Below are 25,899 nucleotides of genomic sequence, written 5' to 3' on the forward strand. Positions count from 1 at the left end.
ATCCTTATTAAATCTAATTCCAAAATTACTCTACTCATCCACCATAGTCGAAGGTAGCCCAAGTTCAGGTGGCCTCCAGGCACTTGGGCCTTTCGAATTGCTCGGTGATATAACTTTGGAACAGATTTATAGTTCTTGTTATCTACTAGATCATATTTTTTCCTCCAGATCCACTCCAGTCTCTTACACTTAGTTTTTGTCAGCCATCCGAGAGGCCAAAAACCAAGCAGCTGAAGGACTAGATCTGGGGGAGGCCTTACATCTAAATCGGGCAATATAATTATTAGCAGATTGTGTTGGCTATGTCCAGCTCCAGATCTCCCCTAATTATGGGATATTCTCTTAGTAGATGAATCGAATTAAGCCTACCTTGTGCGTAGGGTGGGAAATATGAGGATGTTTAGGGACTAAAGACGCCTTTTGAGGTGGATTGAGAGACATATTAATCAAGTAGTGATCCATCTTAGGAATTGGTGCACCAACCCTTAGAGCAGAATAGTTATTAAATTCTAGATAAAAAGTATGGCAACGTGTGAAGGGCCACTTACTTTATGCTGTAAATTTAGGTTTATAATGGCTATAGAAGAGGTGGAAATAGAAGGTGAATTCAAGCAAAATATGTGTTTTTTCCGGTCCCAACTTCCGAAGCTCAGATATTACCAGGGGTTAGAAATTAACAAGTGAAGGTTCTGTACTAGCTAAATGGCTACATTGAAAACCCAACGAGTAATCAATATGGATTGACCACCCAGGTGGAGCTAACCTTAACTTTGATTTAGCCCCAAAGATGAACCTGACCACTCCTGTAGGTCTTCCTGTACTAAAAAGATCATTATGAAATAGTCTCAAAATTCATGCTTTTAATCCTGTTGTGGTGCCAACTTTGTCTGGGCTGTAGAGTCGGTATTCTTCTACAAAGTAAGGATCCCGGATAATATGGTGGAGGTATTCCACCACTGGATACTCCTTCAGATTTAGCACTTTCAGAAATTGGAGGAATTTTAGATATTGCTCAGCTTTAAATGAGGCGCATAGCACTTACCCTGTTGGAAAAGGGTGCTCAGCCATCTAGGGAGAAAGTGCCCATACCTTGGTAAACAGAGACACTTGCATTTCCATTTCCAGTGCCAGGAGACTATCACTTGGAACCCAGTAGGGTATCCCACATATCACACACTGCTGACGCCACAGCAGACTGATAGCTAGATGTGAGAGTGGATACCATGAAAGACCTATGTCTGTGCTGAAAATGAGAGCTGGATATCCACAAATTCCTTATCAGAATTGTTCCTTCAGAAGGGGCATCCTTTTACTAGATGGTTCTGCATCAGCGATCCCCTGCTTCTGAACACACTTAACATTATTGCAACCAGGCCCCACACAGGATAAGTGCTAAGATGCACTGCTATGGCATGGCCTGCAGGGGCATGGAGTGGGACGTTCTTTTCTTGCTTTTCGGGACCTCATGACCTGCCTGGCGTCCTTCACTGCACCGGGACCCCCCTATCTAGGTCTAAACATCAGGACCCCTCACTGCTTGCTCCCTGCACTTCAACAGGCCCCAAATCCGCCCTGGGGATCACGCCTCCAGCTCACTGGGAGGCACCTGACCAGAGCTCTCTCTTCGTGGTCGCCATCTTGTGAAGGCCAGCCTATCCACCTACCATCAGTGGCCTGCCTCCAGCCATCGGAGTCCTGTCCCCGCTGGGATCTCTTATGCCGCTTTGCCATGGGCCTGGGAACGACACTTCATGCAACCTGCCTCCGAAGTGGGGGGAGCTGCCAGTGAACACACCCCAGGTTGATGAGAGGACACGGCACACACCCTCATGTCAGAGACTAAGGGCGCATGCCTAAGAGGTCCTGGCACCTGCCTGGCCTCACGAGGGAGCTGCTGCTGTGGGTGGGTCAGGGAGGAGAGGATCCTTGTATACAGGGCGGAGGTGCCATGCTGGTGACGTGCTCGCCGCCCCCCACTAAGCCTTGCATTTTCCTCTGCTCGAGGCCGGAGAGCAATACTCCAGACAGTGTGCAGCTGGGAACGGTGGGAACTGCCAGTGAGTGCCTTCCCGCTGGAAGGTGGATGACAGCTCACGGTGCACGCCCTCCTGCTAGTGATTCAGAGAGCACACCCGGGACATCTCGACACACGCCTGCGCCCGCAGGTGAGCTGTTACCTTAGGGGATAAAGACTCCTGTACGCAGGGCGGAGGATCCCTGATGGTGATGTGCTTCCCTCTCCTCCACTAGGCCTTGGATCGCTCTCTGCCCCACCAGGCCTCTATTGTGCGCAACTAACGCCTGGCGCGGCCCAGCCATAACTGCCTACTTTAAAGAGGACACTGCTAATACATGCCCACAGTCCTCATCATCAACGACACCTTAATGACCAGGCCCTGATACTGAGGTGCCCCAAGGAGCTGATCTGCCAACCAGAGCTCCAGGAAAGTCTCAGCATTGCCCTAAGGATACCTGTTCTCAAAGTGAAACTCCTGAGAAGACCAGAGTGATACTACAGTTTGATGGTCAGGGGCTCCCCTCTTGCAATACAGTCCCACTGCTGGTGAGTCTATGCTGTTCTCCTTCTCTAGGGGTTCACTTTTTAGAATACTGGCCTAACTGCAGCTGTCCATCTAGTGTAAACAACTCCCCCTGGCTCCAGGTGCTTCTCTCAGATCGCACTAGGGGGTAGAAAGAACTGTCATAACAGCAATGACTTACATGGGTGAGCCAAAGTATACTATTCTCTCTACCCCCAAATAACTTGCTGCATACCCTCAAGAGCCTACATTGTCTGGAGACCTGGTCTCCATCAATTAGAAGGACAAATTCCTCTCACCTGAGAACTCGAAAGCCCTGTATCTCTTTATGATCTCTGGCCCTTCCAGTACCTTCCCATCACCTACTCTCACAACAGCGGATGTCTTCACAAGATGTCATCTAACAAATCCTCCAAAGACATACCAGTGACTACTCTTTGGAGTAAAGCATCAGCAGGGGACACTAAATCACCCGAGTTGGATCTAAATTCTGGGATGGATAACGCTGCACCCACTCCGATCTCACAGGAGTACCTGTCTCTGTTTTTGCGAGAAATACTCTCAGAGATTGTCTCTCTCAAGAGGGACTTCAAAACCTGCCTCTGAGACCCACGGAAAGAAGTGTCTGAACTAGGGGACAGGGCTGACGATCTGGAACAACACCACCAACGCATGCTCCGAAGACCAAGAAATGCTGTGGCGACGTATGGCAGTTCTTGAAGATCAACAAATCAAACAGGAAGATTTGGAAAACAGAAGTTGTCGCAATAATATCCGCATCACAGGAGTGCCCAGTGGTGTGGAGGGCGAAGGCATCATGACATTCACAGTGGACCTACTACACACAATCGGAGGTAACCTGGATCTCCCCCCTCCGAAACTGGATAGGGCACATAGAGTGGCCTCAGCCCTGGAATGCCCCAACACAATTCCTAATACCTTAACCAGAGTTCTCTTTTTCACAGAAAAAGAGGATATCCTACGGGACTCCAGATCCAAAACAGACCTTACCTATAAAGGGCACGCAAATCAGTTATACCACAATGTATCCCCCACTACATTCTGCAGAAGAAGGGACTTTAAAATAGTGACGGCAGGCTCAGGGATCGGAATGTTCGATACTAGTGAGACCACCCCTTTGTTTTGTAGTTCACAAGGGAAGACAAGAGACGCTCTCTGCGCTCATTGGAAGAGGCTAAACGTCTGTTGGTTCTGGAATGATCACCAGATGACAATAATCCCTCTACTTCAGACCACACACCACAGACTGAGATCAGATGTGAATGGACCAAAGTAAAACCCCGTCGCCCTCCTAAGCGTCAAACTGAAAAAAACGTGAGGCGAAACGCGTTATCACCTAACACCTCCAAAAACATGAACTAGAGCCCCCACCATCCGTCCTTTCCCCTTATGCTCCCCCTAGAAATGGGTCCCTGTCTTCATCGGCAGGAGAACTGCCCTTAAGGGGACCAAGAGCGATTCCCACTACCGCACTGGATGCCGGACCTTGCGTGTGGGGGCTCGGAGTAGTGTAACTCTGAACACTGATGCCACCCCCTACTCGCTGACTTTTACTGGCAGCTTCCCCACCTGGCTCGCATCCTGAGAGAGTGACTCCTCGTGCAAGATCGCTGCAAACTCATGCTGATCTTTGTGAACTGCGGACTGTTTGATTGGGCCCAGTTGGCCTGTTTGTTGTGGTTTTGATACTACTGCCTTCTTTTACAGGTCACGCTGTTTTTATGCGCAGGCATCCCGTCCCCTCCTCCCCACTGCTAGGGAGCACCCGCCCTCCCCCCCCCCCACCAAACCCAGTCATGGCTTCTCTCTGTCCTCCCAGTGGGCCATCTCTCCACATTCTTTCAGCACACTCTGTATTGCGCTGCAGGGAGTTGGGGGGGGTGGAAGGAGAGGGCACCTAGGAATAGAGAATACATAGTTGCCCCATCCTCGCTAGACCCCACAGTGTGGCCTTACCCTTTAGCCATGACCCAACTCACAGTTGTACTAGATGACGACTCCAGCAGAAAACTCATGACCCTCAACATTTGGGGACTCAACTCTCCTAACAAACGCCAGCAGGTATGGCAATACATACTCCACCACGACCCTGACATAGTGATACTACAGGAAACGCACCTTCTAGTGGCAGACACCCACGGAATGTCACATCTGTGCTACCCGAGGCGCTACTGGGCTTCCGCAGACACTAAAGCACTGGGAGTTGGGATTTGTAAATCATGTTTTCGCCCTTAGGCACCTAAAGTGGTGAGAGATAAGGAGGATTGCCTCCTAAAATTACACATACAACGGGGGGGACATATCTTCACCATTCTTAATGTCTACATCCACAACACAGCTCAAGACTGATATCTCCGAAAGACCCTGCGGGAACAACTAGAAGGAGAACAGGGTGATATGATTTTTGCGGGCAATTTCAGTTTGGCCTGGGACCCAGAGTTAGACAGGTTCTTGGGGACGTATCAGGGTATGGGTGCCACCACTCAACTTAAACAGGACATTACTGACCTGTGCTTCACAGATACGTGGTGCTACACTCATCCTGACTAGAAAAACGATACCTTTTACTCCCACGTACAATCTTCCTATTCGTGGATTGACACAATATTAGTCACATTCAATACTACGTGCCGGATCCCTAGTGGAAATCTCAAATATTTCCATCTCGGACCACGCCCGTGTCGAACTCCTCTGGACCAACTCTTCTTGCACCCACGCAGGCCCCCTGCATTGGCATTTGCCCCCACAACTGCTCTAGGACCCAGTAGACATTGTTGCTATCTGGCAGGGAATAAACGACTATTTCGCTAATAATGCTTCCACTGACATCTCCCTACATACATTATGGGATGGGTTCAAAGGACGAATATGAGGATTTATTAACTCCATAACTATAGACAGGATAAATGGCAGAAATTAACCTCATCATGGAACTCAAAGGGCTAGAACAGTGCAACAAAAATGCCCCATCACGCTGAAATAAGCGCCAACTCACTCTGCCACCATGCCAACTGTGCGCTCTCCAAACCAACAGAGAGGGGCGGACCTTGTTGGCCCTAAAGCAGAATTACTACAGAGGGACAATAAGGTAGGCACACTCCTGACTCAGACACTTCGGCATAAACAAGCTCGAGCACATATTGCAAAACTCTACAATGGGGAACAAGGCTGTGCAATCACTGAATGTAATAAACAAAAAATGTTCTGTGACTAGTATCAGACGCTGTATCAAAGCAGCTATGCCACACGGGAGCGGATCTATACTTAACTGCAGTCCTCTGACTGGGACATGCTGCTAGGAGCGTATCCAGATCTCTTTGAAGGCCCCATCACCCAAGAAGAACTTTGGCCAGTGGTTAAGGCCTTGCCACTGGGGAAAACCCCAGGTCTTGATGGGATGCCTGTCAACTTTTATTGCCTGTCCTCCTGGATCTCCAGCCTCACCTTCCTGCCCTTTTTAACTCCTTTACAAATGAGGCTGGCCTCACTCGCTCTATGATGGCAGCAGAGATAACCTTTAAACTCAAACCCGGTAAAGACCTGGCCCAATGCACCTCCTATCGCCCTATTGGTCTCCTCAACACTGATGCCAAACTATATACTAAAATATTAGCTACAAGATTGGATAAATACCTTCAGGGACTCCTTTAGCCAAACCAAGTGGGCCTTGTACATGGCAGACAAGGTGCAAACAATATTCGCAGTGTAGCACACTTGGTAGAGAAAGTTTGCTGACCTCGAATCCCTGCGTGCCTGACCTCATTGGATGCAGAAAAGGCATTCAATAGAGAGAGTTGGCCGTATCTCCAAAGGCAGGGTTTGGGCCCCACCTAATATCCAGGATCATGGCACTGTATAAAGCTCCTACCGCAACAGTACTCCTCAACAGGCAACAATCCCTGATGTTTCGGTATATAAAAAGGGATGCCCATTATCGCATCTCCTGTTTCCACTGGTGGTAGAGCCACTAACAGTCATTATTCGCCACTCTCCTGACATGGCTGGGATCTCGTTTATAAGACAGGAACATAAGATCAGTTTATTTGTAGACGATTTGTTACTCACCCTGACTAACCCTGGAGACTCCTTGCCTGCTTTGGTTGACTCCCTGCAAATCTATGAAGAGGTCTCAGGCTTTAAGATCAACATGTCTGAGTCCCTCGTGCTCAACCTCACCACACCATCCCAAATCAAGACTTGCCACATCTCCAGGTGTTGGCACCATTCCAGTGGGCACAAGATAGGATAAATATCTGGACCTCAAAATCACCCCCACCCTAGAATCCTGGACACGGGGAATTGGCTTCAACTCCGCCCTGACATCCTAGCAGACCTATGGCGATGGCGGTCACAGTATATCCCTTGGGTAGGCCACATCAACTTTATAAAAATTAATGTATTCCCCAAGCACTGTACTTATTTCAGATGGTACCCACTCCCATCCTACAGAGTGAGATTCAGCATCTCCAGTGAGATATCCGCTCCTACATATGGAATGGCAGACGTCCGCAAATAGCAAACTCTGTACTAATGCTCCCGCAAGATAGGAGGGACTAGCATGTTCTGATTTACTTCACTATTACTGGGCTGCACATCTACGTTACGTCTCCAAGTGGTCGGTGAGGGCCAAAGAAAAACGCTTGTTGCACATTGACCGCGCGGTGGCTTGTAGGCCCCTATGGGCTCTGACTTGGCTGACTAGATCAGCTCGCCCCCACAGCACCTATTTCTCCACACCCACCAGAACTGTTCTCGAAATCTGGGACAGATTGGCCCTCAAGAAAGACCATTCCAACTTTCCATCACCCAACACCCCATAGGACATAACCCAGCTTTCCCTCCCACCCTCTCTCCTCAGACGTTCGTTGAATGGCACGACGGTAAATGTATGATGCTTCAAGACCTCTTCATCAGTCCCACAATGAAAACCTTTGATTAATGCAAACAGGATATCATCTCACTGAAAGGACAAGATTACAATACTGCCAACTTCGGCACTGGGCCCTCCATCCCCAGGTGTATCCAGAGATTATCCAGTCATATACCCCCTTCGAAAAGCTTGTTCGGTACTAAAGGTTTCATCTCCAAAGCATACCGTGTTTTGCAACATCTCCGCCCCCCCCTCCCCTCAGACATGCACACATGTATCAGAGCACTTGGCAGGCCACATCGCCCACAGAGATGACGCCCAAACAATGGGAGACCCTCAGGCAAGGCATACCCAAGATGTACCGTAGCCTCTCCCTCAGAGAGACAGCCTACAAGTTGATGTTTAATTGGTCCTATGTCCTGACACGCTTGGCCAAAATCTACCCTGGCACGTCACCCCAATGCTGGTGCTGCAACTGTGCCTTAGGCGATTTCTGCCACATATGGTGGACATGCAACATCATTACAATCTTCTGGAAGAAGCTACTGGACCACATCAAACCTGTTCTGGGATACCCACTCCCCTCTAGCTATCACACAGTGATATTGGGTATATGCCCTTCCACCCTGCGATCCATGACACACTCCGACTGGAGGCTTGCCAGTTATATGCTGCATGCAGCATGCCAACTAATAGCTATCTCATGGAAGACACAATCACCGCCATCCATGGCACAGTGGTTCACTCGCCTGTGGCATGTCATGGCTATGGAACTCCTTTCCCACTGTCTTCTTTACACAGAAAGTAAATTCCAAGCTATATGGCGATTACTATTTCAACATTTTACCCTCCTTGAATGCACTTGCTTCAATCCACCATGACTACGAGCCTTGCAGCTCTTTGATCGCTCTCTGAGAGGCCATGCCCTACCATCAACCCCACCCTACACCCCCAGGGTTGCACCACTGCTCTCTCCTTTGCTCTGCTTTTTATGACTCCAGTAACCCCACACCCCCCCGAAACATACAGGTGGGAAAGCCTACTGATAGCGACCTCATTAAGGCATGTTTTGTTCTTCTTCTGTTTTGTTTTCTGCACGCTCACTGACCAAGCTTAACAAAGCATAGGTACAACTGATTCAGGGTTCCACCTTCTCCCAATTCAACTTGCCCATCAGACCTCTGAAATCCCTAGGAGAAGACCACATCGAGCTTTATGCCACCTGTCATCAAGCCTATTCAATGTATGCTTGAATTGTTCTTTGTTTAAACAAAATATCAATAAAACATTTGTAAGTAAAACAAAAGATTCACTGCTACCTCTTACTGTTTTTCTTACCATCCAGAACTGAAGGTAAACCTTCGCTGATAAACAATGTCACAAACAAGAAACACTCACAAATCAATATGGCGGCTCACCAACAAGCTAGCTACTTCATTACATTTTGGAACCTCTTTGACTAACCTTCACACATCCACTGCACCTTTATGCAAGACGTTGTAGAGCAATTGTACCCCCAACAGCTGATTTAGTAACAGTGCCCAAACTAATGCTCCCAGTTGGGACAGAAATGTCCCCTATAAGATATACATGTGTTCATCTGTGCCCTGAGTTACCCAGCTGCATGTGAAGGTGGTATCCTTACTTTTTACTGGCTCAGTTAAGGCACTAATGTTGCGTTCATGTGTAGGAAGCTTGCTTTTTATATAGAATACCAAAAAGAGGTATGCTTTGTAAAGAGTCCAGGTATCCCCTTAGAAGTGGACAGGGGTTTCTCTAAAAACCTCAAGTGCTGTATTTGTGGTAGTGTGGTCGAGCAGCTTAGGCTAATCATAGAGGAGTGTTAGACATTTGCTACATACACATGTCACTAAATGACACACACACACACCCAATATGCAGATCCACACCAATTCAGAAAAATAACATGTGTTTTTATATATTTTTAACAAAAATAACTTTGTTATTGGGTAAGTACTTTTTAATTGAGCAGTTTTAGAGCATAGAGCAAGTTTACTTGCAATGCCTTTACTGCATCCGGGTGCAGAGATGATTTTCAGTGTTGGGTTTCCCATTCACTTTAATGGGAAATGGTCCTAGGCAAAAGAGGCTGCAAGTGGAGACTGTATGACCAGTCCGGCTGAACCCAAAGGGAGCTATCTCTTAGGGTACCAAGGCTACAGGCCTAACAGTATTCTCACCCTGGACATCCCTTACTCTTCTAGTCTCTCCTGATAAATATTGGTTGAGAGATACCAACATGCCATGCACAACAGTTGCAGTGATTGGGATTCTTTTTACCTGGAAGTGTCTGCTTCCCTCTGGAATCACCAACTCACCTTCTGGCCCTACTTCCCAGTTATAGGCTAAAAGGATGTCCTCATCTTAGGAGCAATCCTGACAGGCTACACTGAGAACCCTAGTGGCTACCTTTTCCTTGGGACGTGCTGAGTTCCCTTTGTAGTGCCCAATCTGCTGACATTCAAAGCATGGTCTAATTTCTAGGGCCTTTTTTAAGCCTGGGGGCCCACTACTCTGGTTACCACAAGAGTTGGGGTGGGATGTACAGTTCTTTTTTTAGGGGCCTGGGTCCCCTGAAGGAGCTTTTTTGGAGGACATACCTCCTCCTTGTTTTCCGTTATGTGGGCTAACCCCCCTTTCTTGGGATCTCCCCACTGTTGCGTTCTGGGAATCCTAGTCATAACCCATTCATCAGTTTTCTTAGCCAAACACTCTGGGACTAGAAAGTGATGTATCTACTACATGCTGATGTAATCTTTCTGATGTACAGTTTGACAAAATGTGATAGTTCACAATCAAATTGTAGAGCCCTTCATAGACCTGCACCTTGTTACCTTTTACCCAGCTACTAAGTGTCTTGAGTGAAAAGTCAACAAAGTCAACCCAGTCTGACTCGAGATTTTGTGAGTCTTCCTGAACTTACTCCTGTACTCCTCAATGGTGAGCCCAAAGCCCTCAATTAGGGCCTCCTTCATGAGTTCACAGGACTCAGCATCGTCCTCACTAAGGGCCAGGAATTCATCCCTGCACTTACCTGAGAAAAGCTCCCGAAGTAGAGAGCCCCAGTATTTCTGGTGTAACCCTCTAATCCTATATGCCCTCTCAAAGGCAGTGAACCACTTGTTTGTCATCACTGTCAACATATTTGGGGACAATCCCTTTGGGGATCGAATGTTTCCTCTCTCTCACTATTTGTATTGTTGCTGCCACGATTCATAGGTGCTAGACCCATCTCAGCCCTTTCTCTTTCTATGGCCAGTTACTCTTTTGGCTAGTCTCTCCTGCTCCTGCTCTGGTTCCTCTAGTACTTCTCTAGGCCTGGAGGAGCCTGGCTTACCTCCAGGTGCTGTTTTAGGGTAGAGATTTATGTTGTTTTCTTCTTCCGGTGGGACATTGGAAGGGGAACCCTCTCCTTGAGCACTGTTGTCAGTCTCATCTTCACTGACTATGTAAATCTATCAATCAAACAACTTTATTCGGAAGCAAGTAGCAACCAAAAAAGTTACAAAAAAATTGTACAAAACATTATATACATAGCAGCAAGAACAGTAGCTCAACAGAAACATACTTGAGTAAAATACTTAAAAAGAGCGGAACAGGGAAAGATTAAGTCAGCATTGTCCTACACACTTTCACTCGGATTTTTAAGATCATGCCCACACACAGGACGATTTCACAATCAGAAAGCTGTAGTAAAAACTAGTAAGCTATTTTCACTTGTCTGACGTTACAACATATCTTCCTTAAAAGCGGAATTAAAAACATCTTAGTAAATCATTCATAAAATTTACAGAAGAAGACAAAGTGCATCATTGTTTGACCTGATGTGCCATTACACAGGCAGGGAGCATCATCTAGCTGGCAAAAAAATCCTAAAGGAAAGCACAACAGGTACTTAACTGTGTGTTCCCTAAAATGGAATCACAAAGAACGTTCCTGGTGGCCTTGCGTGCACCGTAAATATTTAAAAATATTATTTTGAAATATATTACACAGGTCCTTAGTAACTCTGATCTTCTTCGCTTCCTGGGAGATTCGTTGGTGCCAGGCATAAAAATGAAGGGCGTGACTTACCTGCTTCTTAACTAAGGGTAATGCAAAAATCGGGCTGCAAAAAATCCTGCAGCAAACCAATCTTGCCATAAACAGATTTTACATACACCAGCCAAGGGGTGGACATGCCTCTGTAAAAAAAAAATAAAAAAAAATAGGCAGTCTGTGATGATACCTCCAGTCAAGCTTGCCTGGTCTTTTTTCCATATGGCAAGCCACATTAGTGCTGGTTGCACGCTAATGAGGTATTCCAAGAAATTCAGAACTAATTCTTAATGACAAATGAGGCAAGGAGAAGAAATGGGAGCTGCAGGTAGCATCTACAAAATCAGTTTTCCTCCTGTCTAAGGCTGCGCATTCTGATATGCCTCATACTTCCTCCCCATATACTGCAACCGAAGTACACTGAGATCTATAAATTTGAAGCAAGGGGTTGAACGAACCTCCTGCCATAGATTGGGGGTAAGCAACACAGCAAACCTATTAGAGTTGAACATTTGACTCTGCACAGCACAATATTAAGAACCTAAGACCCAGAAGCAGGGAAAAGTGACCCCCGAGTAAGAAAAGTGCTAGTACAGGTTAACTTAGCAGTTCGAATAGAAAGACTAGCAAACTGTGTGCATTTAGGGCCACACGCCATAATGTAGGATTTAGAAAAATTAGTGCACAAGTCTAAAGTGGCATTTAAAGTCTACAAATGCGTGGACCAGGAGATGCAGTGCCTGTGGCACCTGTGCCATGAGCACAGCATCATCCACTTATAAGAGGGATGGCAACAAGTGCCCTTTAATTTTGGGTCCATCCTGCATGGCATCAAGTAATGAAGGAATGAGCTCCTTGATGTACAGCACAAAGAGTAATGGTGCTAACACGCACCCTTGCCGTACCCCACAGCGTTGCTGATCCGGATTCTTGCCTTCATGTCAATATGCAGATAGACAAGAAATGCACTAGGACTGCATCCATCCCAGTGAAATAAGCATGTGCCTCAACTTAGACCTGTTAGCACAATCGATAGATGAAAAGGAAAAAGATCGATAAACACCAGGTATAGTGGCACTTTTTTTAAAGAGACAGAGTATTTCCCCAGCACAAGATTTAGATTCAAGCACTGTTCTATACTGCCCAATTTGCTACAAAACCCATATAGACACGGGTATAGTACCGCATCATTGTGGATCCAGTCCTTGATTCTTTTGTAAATGACCCTCCCCAAAATTTTTACTGTAGAGTAAATCAGGGAGATTGGTCTGTAAGAACCAGGGAGAGAGCAGTCTCCCTTTTTAAAATGGCCTCTATAACTGGCATAGATCATGAAGAGAGTAAAAGCGAAACAGCCAGGTTTTCAAAGACATTGGTTAGCGAGGGGGCCCAGAAGTCAGTGTTATGCCTGATAAGATCGAATGGGACGCCATCAGGTCCAGGGGCTTTATCGCTAACACTTTGGTTAACAGCACTGACCACTTTGTCCAAACTGACCTCGAATTCACTGACAAGAAAAGGATCTACAACAAACTCAACATTACACGCAGGGGCTTTATAAATGTTGGTAAATGATCCTCCCAGGTGGTACTAGTAATGTGACAAGAAACAGAACTAACAACCTTAAGCTTATGCCGCAGTGTGGTCCAAAAAAAGTACTGTTTTTCACTAGAGCCACCTCTGCCAACTTGAGTAAGTACCACACCAGCCTAAGGTTGTCAGTTGAGGGCTTGGGGGTGTTTTGCCTCAATAAATACCCTGGGTTTCTCCCTTGGAGCCGTGGAAAGAACTACTTCCAAGGGGTTGTGATCACCAAAACCAGTTTCAATTACTGTCCCAGACACCACAATATCTTCCAGGCTGCGCGTGCTAAGGATATAATCAGTCACTGAGGGGTTACCCCTACCTCTGTAAGTGAACCCTGCAGCAGATGGCACGCCTGCAATTTACATTATATTACGCAGATTACATGCCGTGAGGGGGGCTACTAAATCCAGTGTCCTAGGCTCCATACTATATAGGGGGGATGCACCGATACACAGAGCCTCACTCAACAGTGGCAACTTAACACTAAAATCACTTGCCAGGCCTAAATAAGCTACAGACAGTTTGGGTTTGGAACATTAACAATATCATTCTTATAAAAAATTACAAAATCTATATATATTAATATGGGCTGTTATTAGTATGACTTAAAAATCACCCTTATGTGAGTGAAAAAGACAAACGTGACCCCTGCTGATTGCATTAACCTATACTGCTAACCCCCCAGAAGCACGACCCTGACGAGAGAGAACTGCTGGGGTACAAAAGAACTGGAAGCTGTCAACAAGGGAGGGAGATACATGCCATGTCTCCTGGAACATGGTAATATCATATTCCTTAATGAATGATAGCCATTCAGAAAGATGAAGCTTTGATGGCAGCCATATTTTTAATGAATGGCCCCAGGATGCGTTCAAAATGCTAGAATTCGGAGGAGCGTCGGAAGAAGGAAAACATATTGCTTTATCAGCGGCTAATCTGATAGGAGCAGTAAACTCACTAACTAGTCATTCTACATCCTCTAGATTATTCAGACCTTCAAACCTATTGACACTTGGAAACAGAGACAATGGATCAGCAGCCATGTGCATACAAAGGTGCGGAGTAAGGAGTAAAGCTGGCCTATAAAATAGCTGAGTGGAAGAACAGAATAACTAGAGCAATAGAAGCAGCTAGGCTCCTTCATATCCCATAGTCTACGAACAAAATGGGGATTTGAATATTAACCATAATGCAATTCCCCTCACTGTTCTTCTCAGAGTGCCCCACCCAGCTAAACCTTTGCACCATAATAATTTCTTTATGATTACTCAAATTACAATAGTTGTTCCTGTTGAACAAGTGCGTAGTTTTGTTACGGAGCTGTTCCCAGGTTTCACTTTGATCTACGCTCAACAGGGTGGACTCCTGTCAGGACCAAAACATAAAGGCACGCCCCTGGGGGGCAAGTTCAAAATGTCTTTGTTCGGACTACATTTCTGCCCAGGAGTAGCAGTTCTCATGTCAGCTTGCCTTGTTGGCTGAGCTACTCCTGCTGTTGAAGGAGTCGTAGAGCTAGTGACTCTTACTTGTCGAGGGTTGCCAGTCCGATATTGGTGAGGGATAGAAGACGACATGCCTGATTAGACTGAACTGCAATGGCGCTGTCACTCACCAAGTTGTTACTGATACTTACCTGGCAGGGGAGACACCACGATCACCCCGTGCCTGCAGTACCTTTAGTGTCCACTAGAGGTCACTGTTCTGCCAAAGAACTACCTGGTGCTATATGCACACAAGGGCACTTTTAAGTGCTATTACTGGAGCTGCATCCTGCTGAAGATACCTGCCTGCTGAAACCTGCCTGCCTGCTGTGGACCTTCACCTGCCTGCTGTGGACTTCGCCTGCCTGCTGGAACCGCCTGCTGTGGACTCTCACCTGCCTGCTGGAGCTGCTTGCCTGCTGGAGACCCTTCCTTGCCTGCTGGAGCTGCCTGTATACTGAGGCCTGCCTGCCTGCCTGCCTGCTGCTGAGGGGAACCCCTGCCTGCCAAGCTTCCCTGCCTGCCTGAAGGGAACCACTGCCAGCCACCAGGAGCAGGCCTGAGGAGTACCTACCTGCTGCAGCTCCCTGAAGGACCCTTCCCAGGGCACGCCGCAACAGCAAGGACAGGATGAGCAGACCGCTGAACCCCTGGTTCCACAACACGGTGAAGATGCAGAGGAAGGTGGAATCGGATGGCTCCACACCAGAGCTGAGCAGAAAGACTTTCACAGAGTTGCTGGTGACCAAGATGGGGTTCACAGCAGCTGAGATTTGGTGCATAATGTCAGATGCACCCAAAGGCACTTACCTGCTGACGTTCATGTCGGAATCAATCTGCAGGAGATACTGGCAGATGTGCTGGTCAAGACGGGACGAGAAACCCTTCGCCGACTTCCACCTGGAGTGCCAACTCGTGTTGGAGGTGAAGAGGATGACCGTGCACGTCTACAACCCGCATGTCAACATCCAGGACCTGACCACCTTCCTACGCCGACACTGCACAGTGACGAGAGAACCCTCCCGCAACCTGGACAGTGATGGAATATGGGATGGTAAATGGACAGTCATGGTGAAGCTGAAAGAGGACCCGGCCGCCCCGGATGGAATCCATCACCCTCCTTCAAGCTTCTCCCTAGGGCGCGACTCGGGCTACCTCTTCTACCCCGGGCAGCCCAGACTGTGCAACAAGTGTAGTAAACCGGGCCACACCGCTAAAGATTGCACAGTGCAAGTGTGCAAGAACTGCAAAAGAGAAGGACACACAGCCAGGGCATGCAAAGAGGAAGCCCCCTGCAACCTCTGCGGTGCCGTGGGCCACCGTTTCAAAGACTGCCCGCAAAGAGCCAAGTCCTATGCCCAGGCGGCCAAACCTCCTGGGAGAGAGGCACAGGAGGAGGCTGCCGTGGCCAGCCTTCCAGTCCCAGCACCCAGAAAGACCAAGGAAACTGGGAGGAGGAAAGGCCCCAGGCAGGAGCAAGTCAAACCTGACCAAGGCTCCACGCCAGTCCTGGAGCCACAGAGCACAGAAGAAGGAATGCCTGCCATCCCTGAGAGTATGCCAACAGACAACGCTCCCCAACTCGCCTCTGAGAACCAGGAAGAAGAACCCTGGACAAAACAGGAGCGCAGGAAAAGGAGGCACAGTCCCCCACAAGTAACAAAGAAGACCAGGAAGAAACACCTGAGCAACCACAACCCCAACTCCGATCCAGAGGAGTCAGAAGAAGAAGAACAACCAGGGAATGAGGGTCCAGATGACCAACTGGAGCAAGTCACCAGAGTGCTGCAGGAGATGAGGGCGCTAGCCAGCGTCATGGAAGCGTCCCCACCACCATCGCCAGCAATAGCTGAGAAGGAAGAGGCCTCCATGGAGGAGGAAGAGCCAGAGACCAGCCACGTGGGCAAGCCAGCCTCAGAGAAGCACCAAGCAACGGTGGCCAAGACAACAGCCCCCGCGCCGGAGACCCGCCAGGAGCCTGACCAGCCCTGTAAGTAGACTTGTCACTGTGTGATAACAGCTAATTACTCTGACTTGATAGTTAGTATTTGAGCCTAAGTTAAACTCTTAAACACTAATTAAGATGGCTATTTCATTGTTTTCCATAAATGTGAGAAGTATCAGAGACAAGCGCAGATGTGCTAGCACCTTGAACTTTCTTGCCAGCCAGGAATGTGATGTGTACATGATTCAGGAATGCTCCATCCCTTTTTCAGCTTCATACACCCACCTAGAACAGCAGTGGGCATTTGGGCCTTCTTTTTGGTCTGGGGGGAACAGCAGTAGGTCTGTAGGAGTCGCTACCTTAGTCAGAGGGAGGTGCTTCACAGTGGACTCAGTCACCGAGCTGGAAGGCGGCAGGGCTCTTGTCGTTGACGGCTCATGGGCAGGAGAACCGGTTAGACTGATCAATGTGTATGCGCCTTCTGATGTAGGTGAGAGACGGGAGCTGTTCCAGCGCCTCAGACCACAGCTGGTCACCTCCAGAACAATCATGATGGGTGGGGATTTCAACTGTATACTAGAGAGTGGTGGTCGATGTGGGACCAGAGCTAAGGAAGGATGGATGGATGATGGTGCGAAACTCCTAGCGGAGATGGTGGGTGAGGCCTCCCTGACGGACGTCATTGGATCCATGGGGGCGGACGCCAGGAATTTCACCTGGAGCCGCCCTGATGGATCTGTGCGATCCAGGATAGACTTTGTTTTCACCTCTAGATCAGTGAGGATCAGGCAGCACTCCATGGTGACAGTGCATTTCTCTGACCACAGGGCTATCAGGTTTCAGGGGGAACTAACAGTGAAGTTCCTGACAGGTCCGGGCACCTGGAAACTGAATAGCTCTCTGCTGGGGAGAGAGGATGTACAGGAGGAGCTGAGGAGGACTTACAGTGAGTGGCAAGACATGAAAGACACCTTCCAGTCCATAGGGGAATGGTGGGAATGGGTGAAAGGCAGGATTCAGGATTTCTTTAAGAACGTGGGCAGGAAAGCAGCAAGGGGGAGGAAGAGGGAGTTCAGTAGACTGCAGCAACAGCTGCAAGAACTGCACGACCTCCAACTCCGGGGATGGGACGTCATGAACCCTCTGGAGGCAGTCAAGAAAGAGCTGAGCGAGCACTTTCATGAGGAATCCAGGAGGATCATCTTCCGTTCTAAGGTGGAGAACCTGGAAAAGGGGGAGAAATGCAACTCCTTCTTCTTTAAGAAAGTCCACTCTGCGCACACCCCACTGGTTCAACTGCGCAACAGGGAGGGAATTTTGTGTGACACCAAGGAAGACATTAGGAAGGCTGTGACAGATTTCTATGGGGACCTCTACTCAGAGAAGAGGTCAGATGGGGATCAGGCAGAAAGGTTTTTGGCAGGTATCCCGAGAAAGGTTTCCACACCAGCAAGGGAAGTCCTCAACGCACCCCTCACTCTGGAGGAGCTGCACATTGCAGTTAAATCCTTCAAGTCAGGAAAGACACCAGGCAGTGATGGTCTACCAATTGAATTCTACACTTCACTGTGGGACCTAGTGGGACCAGACCTTCTGGAGCTGTATGAGGAGATGGAGCAGGAGGGAGTCATGCCCCACACATTAAGGGAAGGAACGATCGCGCTCCTGTATAAACATAAGGGGGAGAGATGTGACCTCAAGAACTGGCGTCCCATCTCTCTCCTGAATGTGGACTACAAGATCCTGGCAAAGACAATGGTGAATAGACTCAAGAGCGCTATGGGAGAGTTAGTTCACCCAGACCAGACCTGTGGGGTTCCAGGACGCAGAGTGGCGGACAGCCTAGCACTGATCAGGGACACGATCCAATACATCACAGACCGGAATATCCACGCTGCGCTGGTCTGTCTCGATCAGGAAAAGGCCTTCGACCGCGTCTCCCATGAGTTCATGGAGAGGGTACTGCAGGGTTTTGGGCTGGGGGAGCGCTTCTGCAATTATGTTAGAATAATGTATACAGACATTTTCAGTTCAGTCATGGTAAATGGTTGGAAAACAGACCCCTTTCCTATCAGGTCTGGGGTAAGACAAGGCTGCCCGCTCTCGCCCTCTTTGTTTGTTTTGGTTATAGAGCTACTCGCGGAGTACATCAGGAAGAACCCGAACATCAGAGGGATCCCGACACCAGGAGACGCAAAGAAAGAAGTCAAGTGTTCGCTGTACATGGACGACGTCACCCTCTTCTGCACGGACGGGAAATCGGTCCAGTCCCTGCTGGAGGCATGCAAGGACTTTGGCAAAGCATCAGGAGCAAAGATCAACGTGGACAAATCACAGGCAAAGCTTTTCGGCCGCTGGGACCTATGTAACGAGCCTCTCCCTTTCCCCGTTGAGGCAGGACTGGTAAAGATCCTCGGTATCTGGTTTGGGGGACCAGGAGCGGCGGCGAAAAGCTGGAACGAACGCCTGGCCAAAGTCAAGCAGAAACTGGGCTTTTGGAGCTTGAGACACCTGAGCATTGAAGGAAAGGCTCTGGTGCTCAGAAACGACGCACTGCCCGTGCTGCAGTATGTGACACAGGCCTGGCCACTCCTGGCCAACGTAGCACGGGCTGTGAACAGCATGGTTTTCCACTTTGTTTGGCACTCAAAGATGGACAGGGTGAAAAGGACAGTCATGCACAAGGAGCATCGCAAGGGAGGGAAGGCAGTCCCTGACATCCCGACAATCCTCAGAGCCTTCTTTGTGTGTGGCTGCGTCCGAATAACCCTGACGAACGAGAACAAGGACCACTCAGCTTACAGGGTCTTCTGCTTCTTCCTGCTCCCAGTATGGAGAAGACTGGGATGGGATAAGTGGGAGAATGCAACAATGTTCAACTGGGACCTCCCCTGGTACTACAAGGAGATTGAGAAGTTTGTGGTGGAATTTGGGCTGAACTGTGTCACACCAAGCCTATGGAAGCCCAGGACAATCCACAGACTAATCAGGTCCAGGGACACCACAGAACCAGTGAGCGACCTGCCGCCTGCTACAGCAACAAGGGTGTGGGAAAATGTATCCTCCCCATCCCTAACCAACAGACACAAAGACATTGCATGGATGGCCGTGAAAGGGGGACTGCCAGTCCGGTCATTCATGCACAGCAGGGGCCTGTGCCCACACAGAGAATGCCCAAGGGGATGCCCTGCAGAGGAAACTACATACCATCTTTTCTGGGCCTGCCCTTTTGCCCAGAGACTGCGGGGAGCCTTAAAACAAGAAATGGAAGCCCACATCCCATACCCAAACATCACTCACCACTCGGTGCTGTATGGGCTGTTTCCAAAGACACACTCAGTGGAGGCCATCCAAGGATGCTGGAGAATCCTCTGCTGCGTAAAGGACATCCTTTTGTATGCCAGGACCCGACTGGTGACCAACGGGGAGGTGGTGAGCAGGGAAGCGTGCCGCCGAATGGTACTCAACCTGCTGAGAGACTACACAGACAAGGACAACAAGGAGGGTGAGAAGGAGGAAGAACTGTAAACCCTAACCCCTCCTTCCCACTGAACCCTCCACACTGCCCCAAGAAACCAAACCCCCCCCTTTACTACTTATTTCATATGTAAACTGACTGTGTTGTTAAAATGTGATTTGAAACAAAGTTGAAGTGGACTGCCCTTCCTAAGGGAAGAGGTACCACTCTTTAAAAACCTATGTATCGCCTACTTAAAGCACTTAATAAAGGTTTTTGAAACTTAAAAAAAAAAAAAAAAAAAAAGTTGTTACTGGGGCCGGAATGATTGTCAGCATTCGAGCATACAGCCTAAGAACTTTGACAATTAACACCGGCTTGGGAAATGCTTAATAATCCAGCCATCTGATTTTCCATTCGGTCAAGCCTATCCGTTAACAACTTGAATTTCTCATCCATAACCGAGCAGAATCGTGCCAGCAGGTCATCATTGCTTATAAGGGTCTGTGAAAAATAATCCTGAGTCTGAGCTGTTTGGGACTGTGTTGTGACCACATCTGTGGTCGGACCCAAGACCAGGGTTGGTTCAAACTCGTCTCAAGAGTGGATTGTTGGCAATTTGAACCGGTGGGATTGTTGATATTATTACCGGGTCGACTTCTGCCAGCATTTTTCTTACTTTTAGCAGCCGGACAATTTTGAGCCCGGACAGATAACTGGGAAGAGGGAGTGCAGGGCAGCTCGGGCTCAAGTACAGTGTTCAAAGTGGAGTTCGCAGTGTCAAGCCCGCAAATCAGAGAGCATGAGTGTGTGGCTCCTACCCCCCTCATCATCAGTAGAAGCCGAGATTTCAACAGGCCTAGCTTTTAAGTTGGAGCAGTCCTGGGCTCTGGGGCCATTGCCCAAAGAGAGTATTCATTCGGCAAGAGTGATTATCCCTACTACTCTCTCAAGTATACTGTATATAGTGGTTTTACGGGTGAACCACAGTATCCGTAGCAGGGGGCACAGTGACAACTACAGCTTTTCTTTTACCCATGATAACAATGAGCAACAGTGAACAAAATACCCACTCATCAGCTGCCACGGGACCCACACGAAATCAACAAGTTGAGAGTCAAAGAAGGTGGGCCTGTCCTGGCCTCATTCGGCTGCAGAAGGGTGCAGACGGGCCCGTCTTTGCCCGGTCTTCACCCGGGTGCGTCTTGAGCACGTCCTGCACCCTGGCAACAACGTGGCGATAATAAAGCACGCGTTGTGTCCCTTACTTCCTGATGTGCTGCACAGACTGCTGTGGAACGTAGCCCCACCCCAGCAGGACAAGACATAACAAGGTGGTCAAGGAGGCAGATTAAGTCTGGCACATCCTGCGCCGAAGCAACAATGTAGCGCTAATTAAGCGTGCGTCGGTGTCCCCACATCCTGGTGTGCTGCACAGCCTGCTGGGGGACATAGTACCACCCCAGCAGGACAAAGGATAACAAGGTGGTCAAGCAGGCAGATTAAGTCTGGCGAGTCCCGCGCTGCTGCAACAGTGTAGCGGTAATAAAGCATGCATTGGTGTCCCCAACCTCCTGGTGTGCTGCACCCCAGCAGGACAAAGGATAACAAGGTGGGCAAGCAAGCAGATTAAGTCTGGCGCGTCCTGTGCAGCAGCTACAATTTAGCACTTATAAAGTGCATGTTGGTGTCCCCCACCTCCTGGTGTGCTGCACGGCCTGCTGGGGGACGTAGTCCCATCCCCGCAGGACAAGGGAGAACAAGGTGGTCAAGCAGGCAGAATAAGTCTGGTGTTTCCCACGCCGCGGTTGACCGTAATGAGCTTTGTAGCTAGTAGACATCACAACCAGCCACTGCAGGCCCAAAATATTATAGTGCCCAATCAGTGACCACCAGTTTCTCTGTGAAAACCTCATACTGACCAGACATTGCCAGTCCTTTATCTGGCTGAGAGTTAGTGGCAAACTCTATCAGTAACCGCAGTATTAGTATAAGAAAAGATGCCCCTGTATAGAGTGTCTAACAATCCTGATTTTGCTCCCATCTGCATATAATGAGCCCAAGGTTAGCACATATTTGATGACACCTGTACAAACATAAGTAGAAGCCATTGATCTTAGGTTACATTATTTGTGTACTTATTTAACTAAGTACATTTTTTACTTATTTTGTCCAAACAGGTACAATTATCGCCTTATACCTTTATTCAGATTTTCAAAAATATGTACTGTGTCCCTCTCCAAACAATGAAAATCCAAGTTGAATTGGATTCCAATAATGCCCCTCATTACTAATGTAGGTGAATGTTTCTGTTGGACCTTGCCCTTTTTGCAGTCACCCCAAATGTTTTCCGTTCCTCTGCTCAACCCATTTCTGTTGGCCACTACGAATCTGTGCATGTTTTTCCCTGGTAACCAGTGGTAAATTGTTTGTGCTCTCTACCTAAAACATTGTACAATTGGCATGCACCCAGGGCCTATACATTATCTGCTACTAGTGGACTGCAGCACTCATTGTGCCACTCACTAAAGTAGCCTTTTAAACCATGTCTCAGGCCTGCCATTGCAATATGTAGTGCCGTCTTAAACTGCCATGTTGTTCTGCCAAAGTATACCTTTTGCTAGGCCTAAACCTTCCTTTTTATTAATACTTATAAGTCACCCCTAAGATAGGCCCTAAAGGCTCGAAGGGCAGGGTGCATGGTATTTAAAAAGTAGGATGTGTACTTAAGACCACAACCGCACTATCCAGCGACTGCCAAGTTGCGTTTGCACTGAGCATGTAACACGAGGTCTGACCTGGAAGGATTGAGAAAGACTGTTGTGAACACTCAGAGATAATTCAGTGAATTCTTTGGGCTTAAGGACTGTTTTTAAACTGGCCTAAAAGTTGCTGATGGTGCGACGGATTAGTCAGCTTGCACCTGTCCCTAATCTTGGGAGCAGTATATGGTGTGAAGAGCATCTGCAGTGGGAGGAAGTGCAGCCGTACGTGGGCATGCGAGTGGAGAGAGTGTTGCTTGAGAAAGGTGGCCAGGGGTCCTGAGATAAAGCATCTGGAAAATTGCAGACAAGGCTGACGAGACGTTGGCTGAGGCACTGCTGAATAGGACTGAAATTAAAAAAATATAAATGCAAAATTAATGATACATGTTTACAAGGACAGAATACTTTGATGCCATACTATTTACCACTCTGCAGAGCGTGCGAACAGCTGCTTTGATATTGTTCACACTCCAGAACAAGCATTGGCAAAGCAAACGGGTCTGGCATTGGCTGAAATTCTTTCGGCTTTGTGTATACTTCTTTTGTTTTGTCATCATTTTTGGAAAACTTTATAGTTGGTGAAATGACTGCACACTCGCCTATTTAGAAAAACTAAACGGGCTAAAAGCAAAGATATTTATTGTCTCAAAAACACATTCCTATATTAGTCCGTGGCACTGAAGGGAGCTACCTTGAAGGCGGGTGTGATCCTTGTGAAAGGCGGAATGTCGCTACTCGCAGTGATGGTATCCAGTGGTTGGAGTGTGCTCACCCACTGCTACATGCTTGTAGGCAGCGCAAAATGTGAGTGACACAACAGCAGACCAGTGGATGACGAGGGCTGGCTGTGTGTGTATTACCCCCACTCCACAACACACAGTATTATCTCCCAGCAGTGTAACCACTAATAATATTAACAATATTATTCATAATGAAACCAAAAGAGATGGATAAATAACCTGGACCGTCTCGCTCTTCTTGCTTGCACTACAATAAGAATTAGGACATAAACAGGCTCCACTGACGACAATGGAGAATGCAACAATATGCAAATAACTGCAATAAGTGAATTGCACGGTTTACTTGACTCTGTAACAGGACATCTATGGTCCTATTTGGATTTGGCAGGATCAAATAAAAAGATTAGTGTCTGCAGTTTACCTTTGTTGACTGTAAAAGCTATTGGCAGTGTATGCAATTGTAGGCTGCATATAATGCCAACGTAATTTCATGTTATCAAATTTAGTTTTAATTGTTGCCAGTTGAATCAGAGTTGACAACGTTTACTGGTGACGTATTCAGATGCCGATGGCACAAAACTATTTACCCGATCTGCCTAATACCACCAACAGTTTCAAACACTGCAGAGGCAAAACACAAAACCTCACGCTATCCAGCCCAGATTTATGATTATTTTAATTGCTGTGACTTGTTGCTGCATAGAATAAGGAAAAAGCTGATTTCAGAAGTTCTTGAATTTTTCAAGTTTTTCCAAAACAGCGTAAGTCGCACTGCTGAACATTGATAACATGATAAACTCTCAAATGTGCATATTCATTCTTCACACCATCTAAAACATACAACTCTGTCTTATTTGTCTTTGCAGTTATTTTGAAGAGGAAGGCGTGGATCCTGATTGGATGTCTGCTTTGAAGGAGATGGTTGAAAAACAATGACTATCCGAAGGCTAACAAAAGCTGTTGATGGCTGTCCAGTGATCAGCGAAATTGTAGTTAGTGAGGGAGATTGTGTGCTGAGTGCTGTTCAGTGTGGGAGCCATGATGGCACTGGTTTGGAGGCTGCATGTACTTGGGTGCCTGTTAAACAGTATTGGGAGGAGGATTCTTGGCACACATCCAACTTGTGCCTCTGTGAAAAGCACTTATGATGTGATACTAAATTCCTCAAAAACAATAGACACTTAGAACATAGGTTTGGTCTTTGCAAAACGTGTTGCTTAGAGACTAGGGTGACATAGCACAGGCTTCCTGTGATTTACTAATGACCTTCACTTTCCGCTCTGACAATGGTGACTTTCTTTAGGACCTAACTTATTTGTTCACTATATCTTTTGTACTGTATCCATGTATTAAAATACACTGATTGCACAAAACATGGACGTCAAGTCTAAAGCATCGTTGTCAATGCCAATTTGTCCTTTGTGTATTGAAATATGTTAGCAATATTGAATAATACTCTGAAGATGTAGTAAGTACATGGGCAACAGTAGTGGGCTCTTCTTTCCCACGTGTAGGCCATCCTGCACGGGTGCTGCATATGGTGCCCATTGTGTTTTTGAACAATCATACACTGCTGCGGTGGGAGCCAAGCAAGACTCAGGGCCTGGAACAGTGCAGTGTGCAAGGCGCAGATCAGCGCAGGGAGCTTCGGAAGCAACACAGGTGCAGGGGTAACTGCAAGAGGAGCAGCGCAGGGTACAGGGGGCGGAGCAGCCCAGGATACAGGGGCAGGAGCAGCGTAGAATACAGTGGGAGGAGCAGTGCAGGATACAGGGGGAGGAGCAGCACAGGATACAGGGGGAGGAGCAGCCCAGGATACAGGGGTAGAGCAGCGTAGAATACAGGGGGAGGAGCAGCGTGGGATACAGGGGGAGGAGCAGCGCAGGATAGAGGGGGAGGAGCAGCGCAGGATAAAGAGGGAGGGGCAGCCCAGGATACAGGGGCAGAGCAGCATAGAATACAGGGGAAGGAGCAGTGCAGGGTACGGGGGAGGAGCAGCACGGTATACAGGGGGAGGAGCAGCATGGGATACAGGGGGAGGAGCAGCACAAGATATAAGGGGGTCAGTGAAGGTTGTAAGTGGGAACAGGGTACAAGTAGGAAGTGGTGCAGGACTCATGGGGAGCACTGTGCAAGAGGGAGTAGTACAGGTTGTAACGGGGAGCAGGTCATGGTCCAGGGGCAGATCAGTGTGAGACTGAGGAGGGAGACGTACAAAGGAAAAGCATGCAGTGCACAGGGAGTGAGCCAGACAAGGTGCTCAGAGGAGTGGTTGGAGACGTCTGGGGGTCAAGGGCTAAGCAGCACAGAAGTAAATGGGAAGCAGTGCAAGGTGAGATGCAAAGGTTGAAAGCAAACCGTATGAAACAAAGTGGTGTGGCGGAAGCGGGGTGGGGGGAGCAGGGCAGAGTACAGTATTGGACCAGGACAGAGG

The 25,899-nt window shown here is 48.0% G+C and overlaps 2 protein-coding genes across 4 annotated transcripts in view; both read left to right on the plus strand.

Annotated features, from left to right (window-relative positions):
• LOC138250505 (serine/threonine-protein kinase Nek3-like) overlaps window positions 1–24,853 on the plus strand; it is a 207,677-nt gene extending 182,824 nt beyond the window's left edge. The window contains exon 14 of one of the 3 annotated variants that reach the window (XM_069205449.1): window positions 24,332–24,536. In XM_069205449.1, coding sequence (XP_069061550.1) covers window positions 24,332–24,401 — 70 coding nt within the window. In that variant the 3' untranslated portion in view covers window positions 24,402–24,536. Of the gene's footprint in view, window positions 1–24,331 lie in introns of all 3 variants that reach the window. The other 2 variants (XM_069205448.1, XM_069205450.1) reach the window with 2 other exon arrangements.
• Window positions 15,207–18,742, plus strand: LOC138250506 (proteoglycan 4-like). Its single transcript, XM_069205452.1, has 2 exons — window positions 15,207–16,548; window positions 18,635–18,742. Coding segments are annotated over exons 1-2 (1,320 nt in total). The 5' UTR covers window positions 15,207–15,230; the 3' UTR covers window positions 18,637–18,742.
• Window positions 24,854–25,899: the final 1,046 nt, after the last annotated feature.

Source organism: Pleurodeles waltl, chromosome 8, assembly GCF_031143425.1.
Source record: "Pleurodeles waltl isolate 20211129_DDA chromosome 8, aPleWal1.hap1.20221129, whole genome shotgun sequence".
In the NCBI taxonomy this organism is placed as follows: Eukaryota; Metazoa; Chordata; class Amphibia; order Caudata; family Salamandridae; genus Pleurodeles; species Pleurodeles waltl.

Excerpts from the sequence above, each read along its gene's own strand:
- LOC138250506 (XM_069205452.1), top strand. The coding sequence starts at position 15,231 with ATGCAGAGGAAGGTGGAATCGGATGGCTCCACACCAGAGCTGAGCAGA.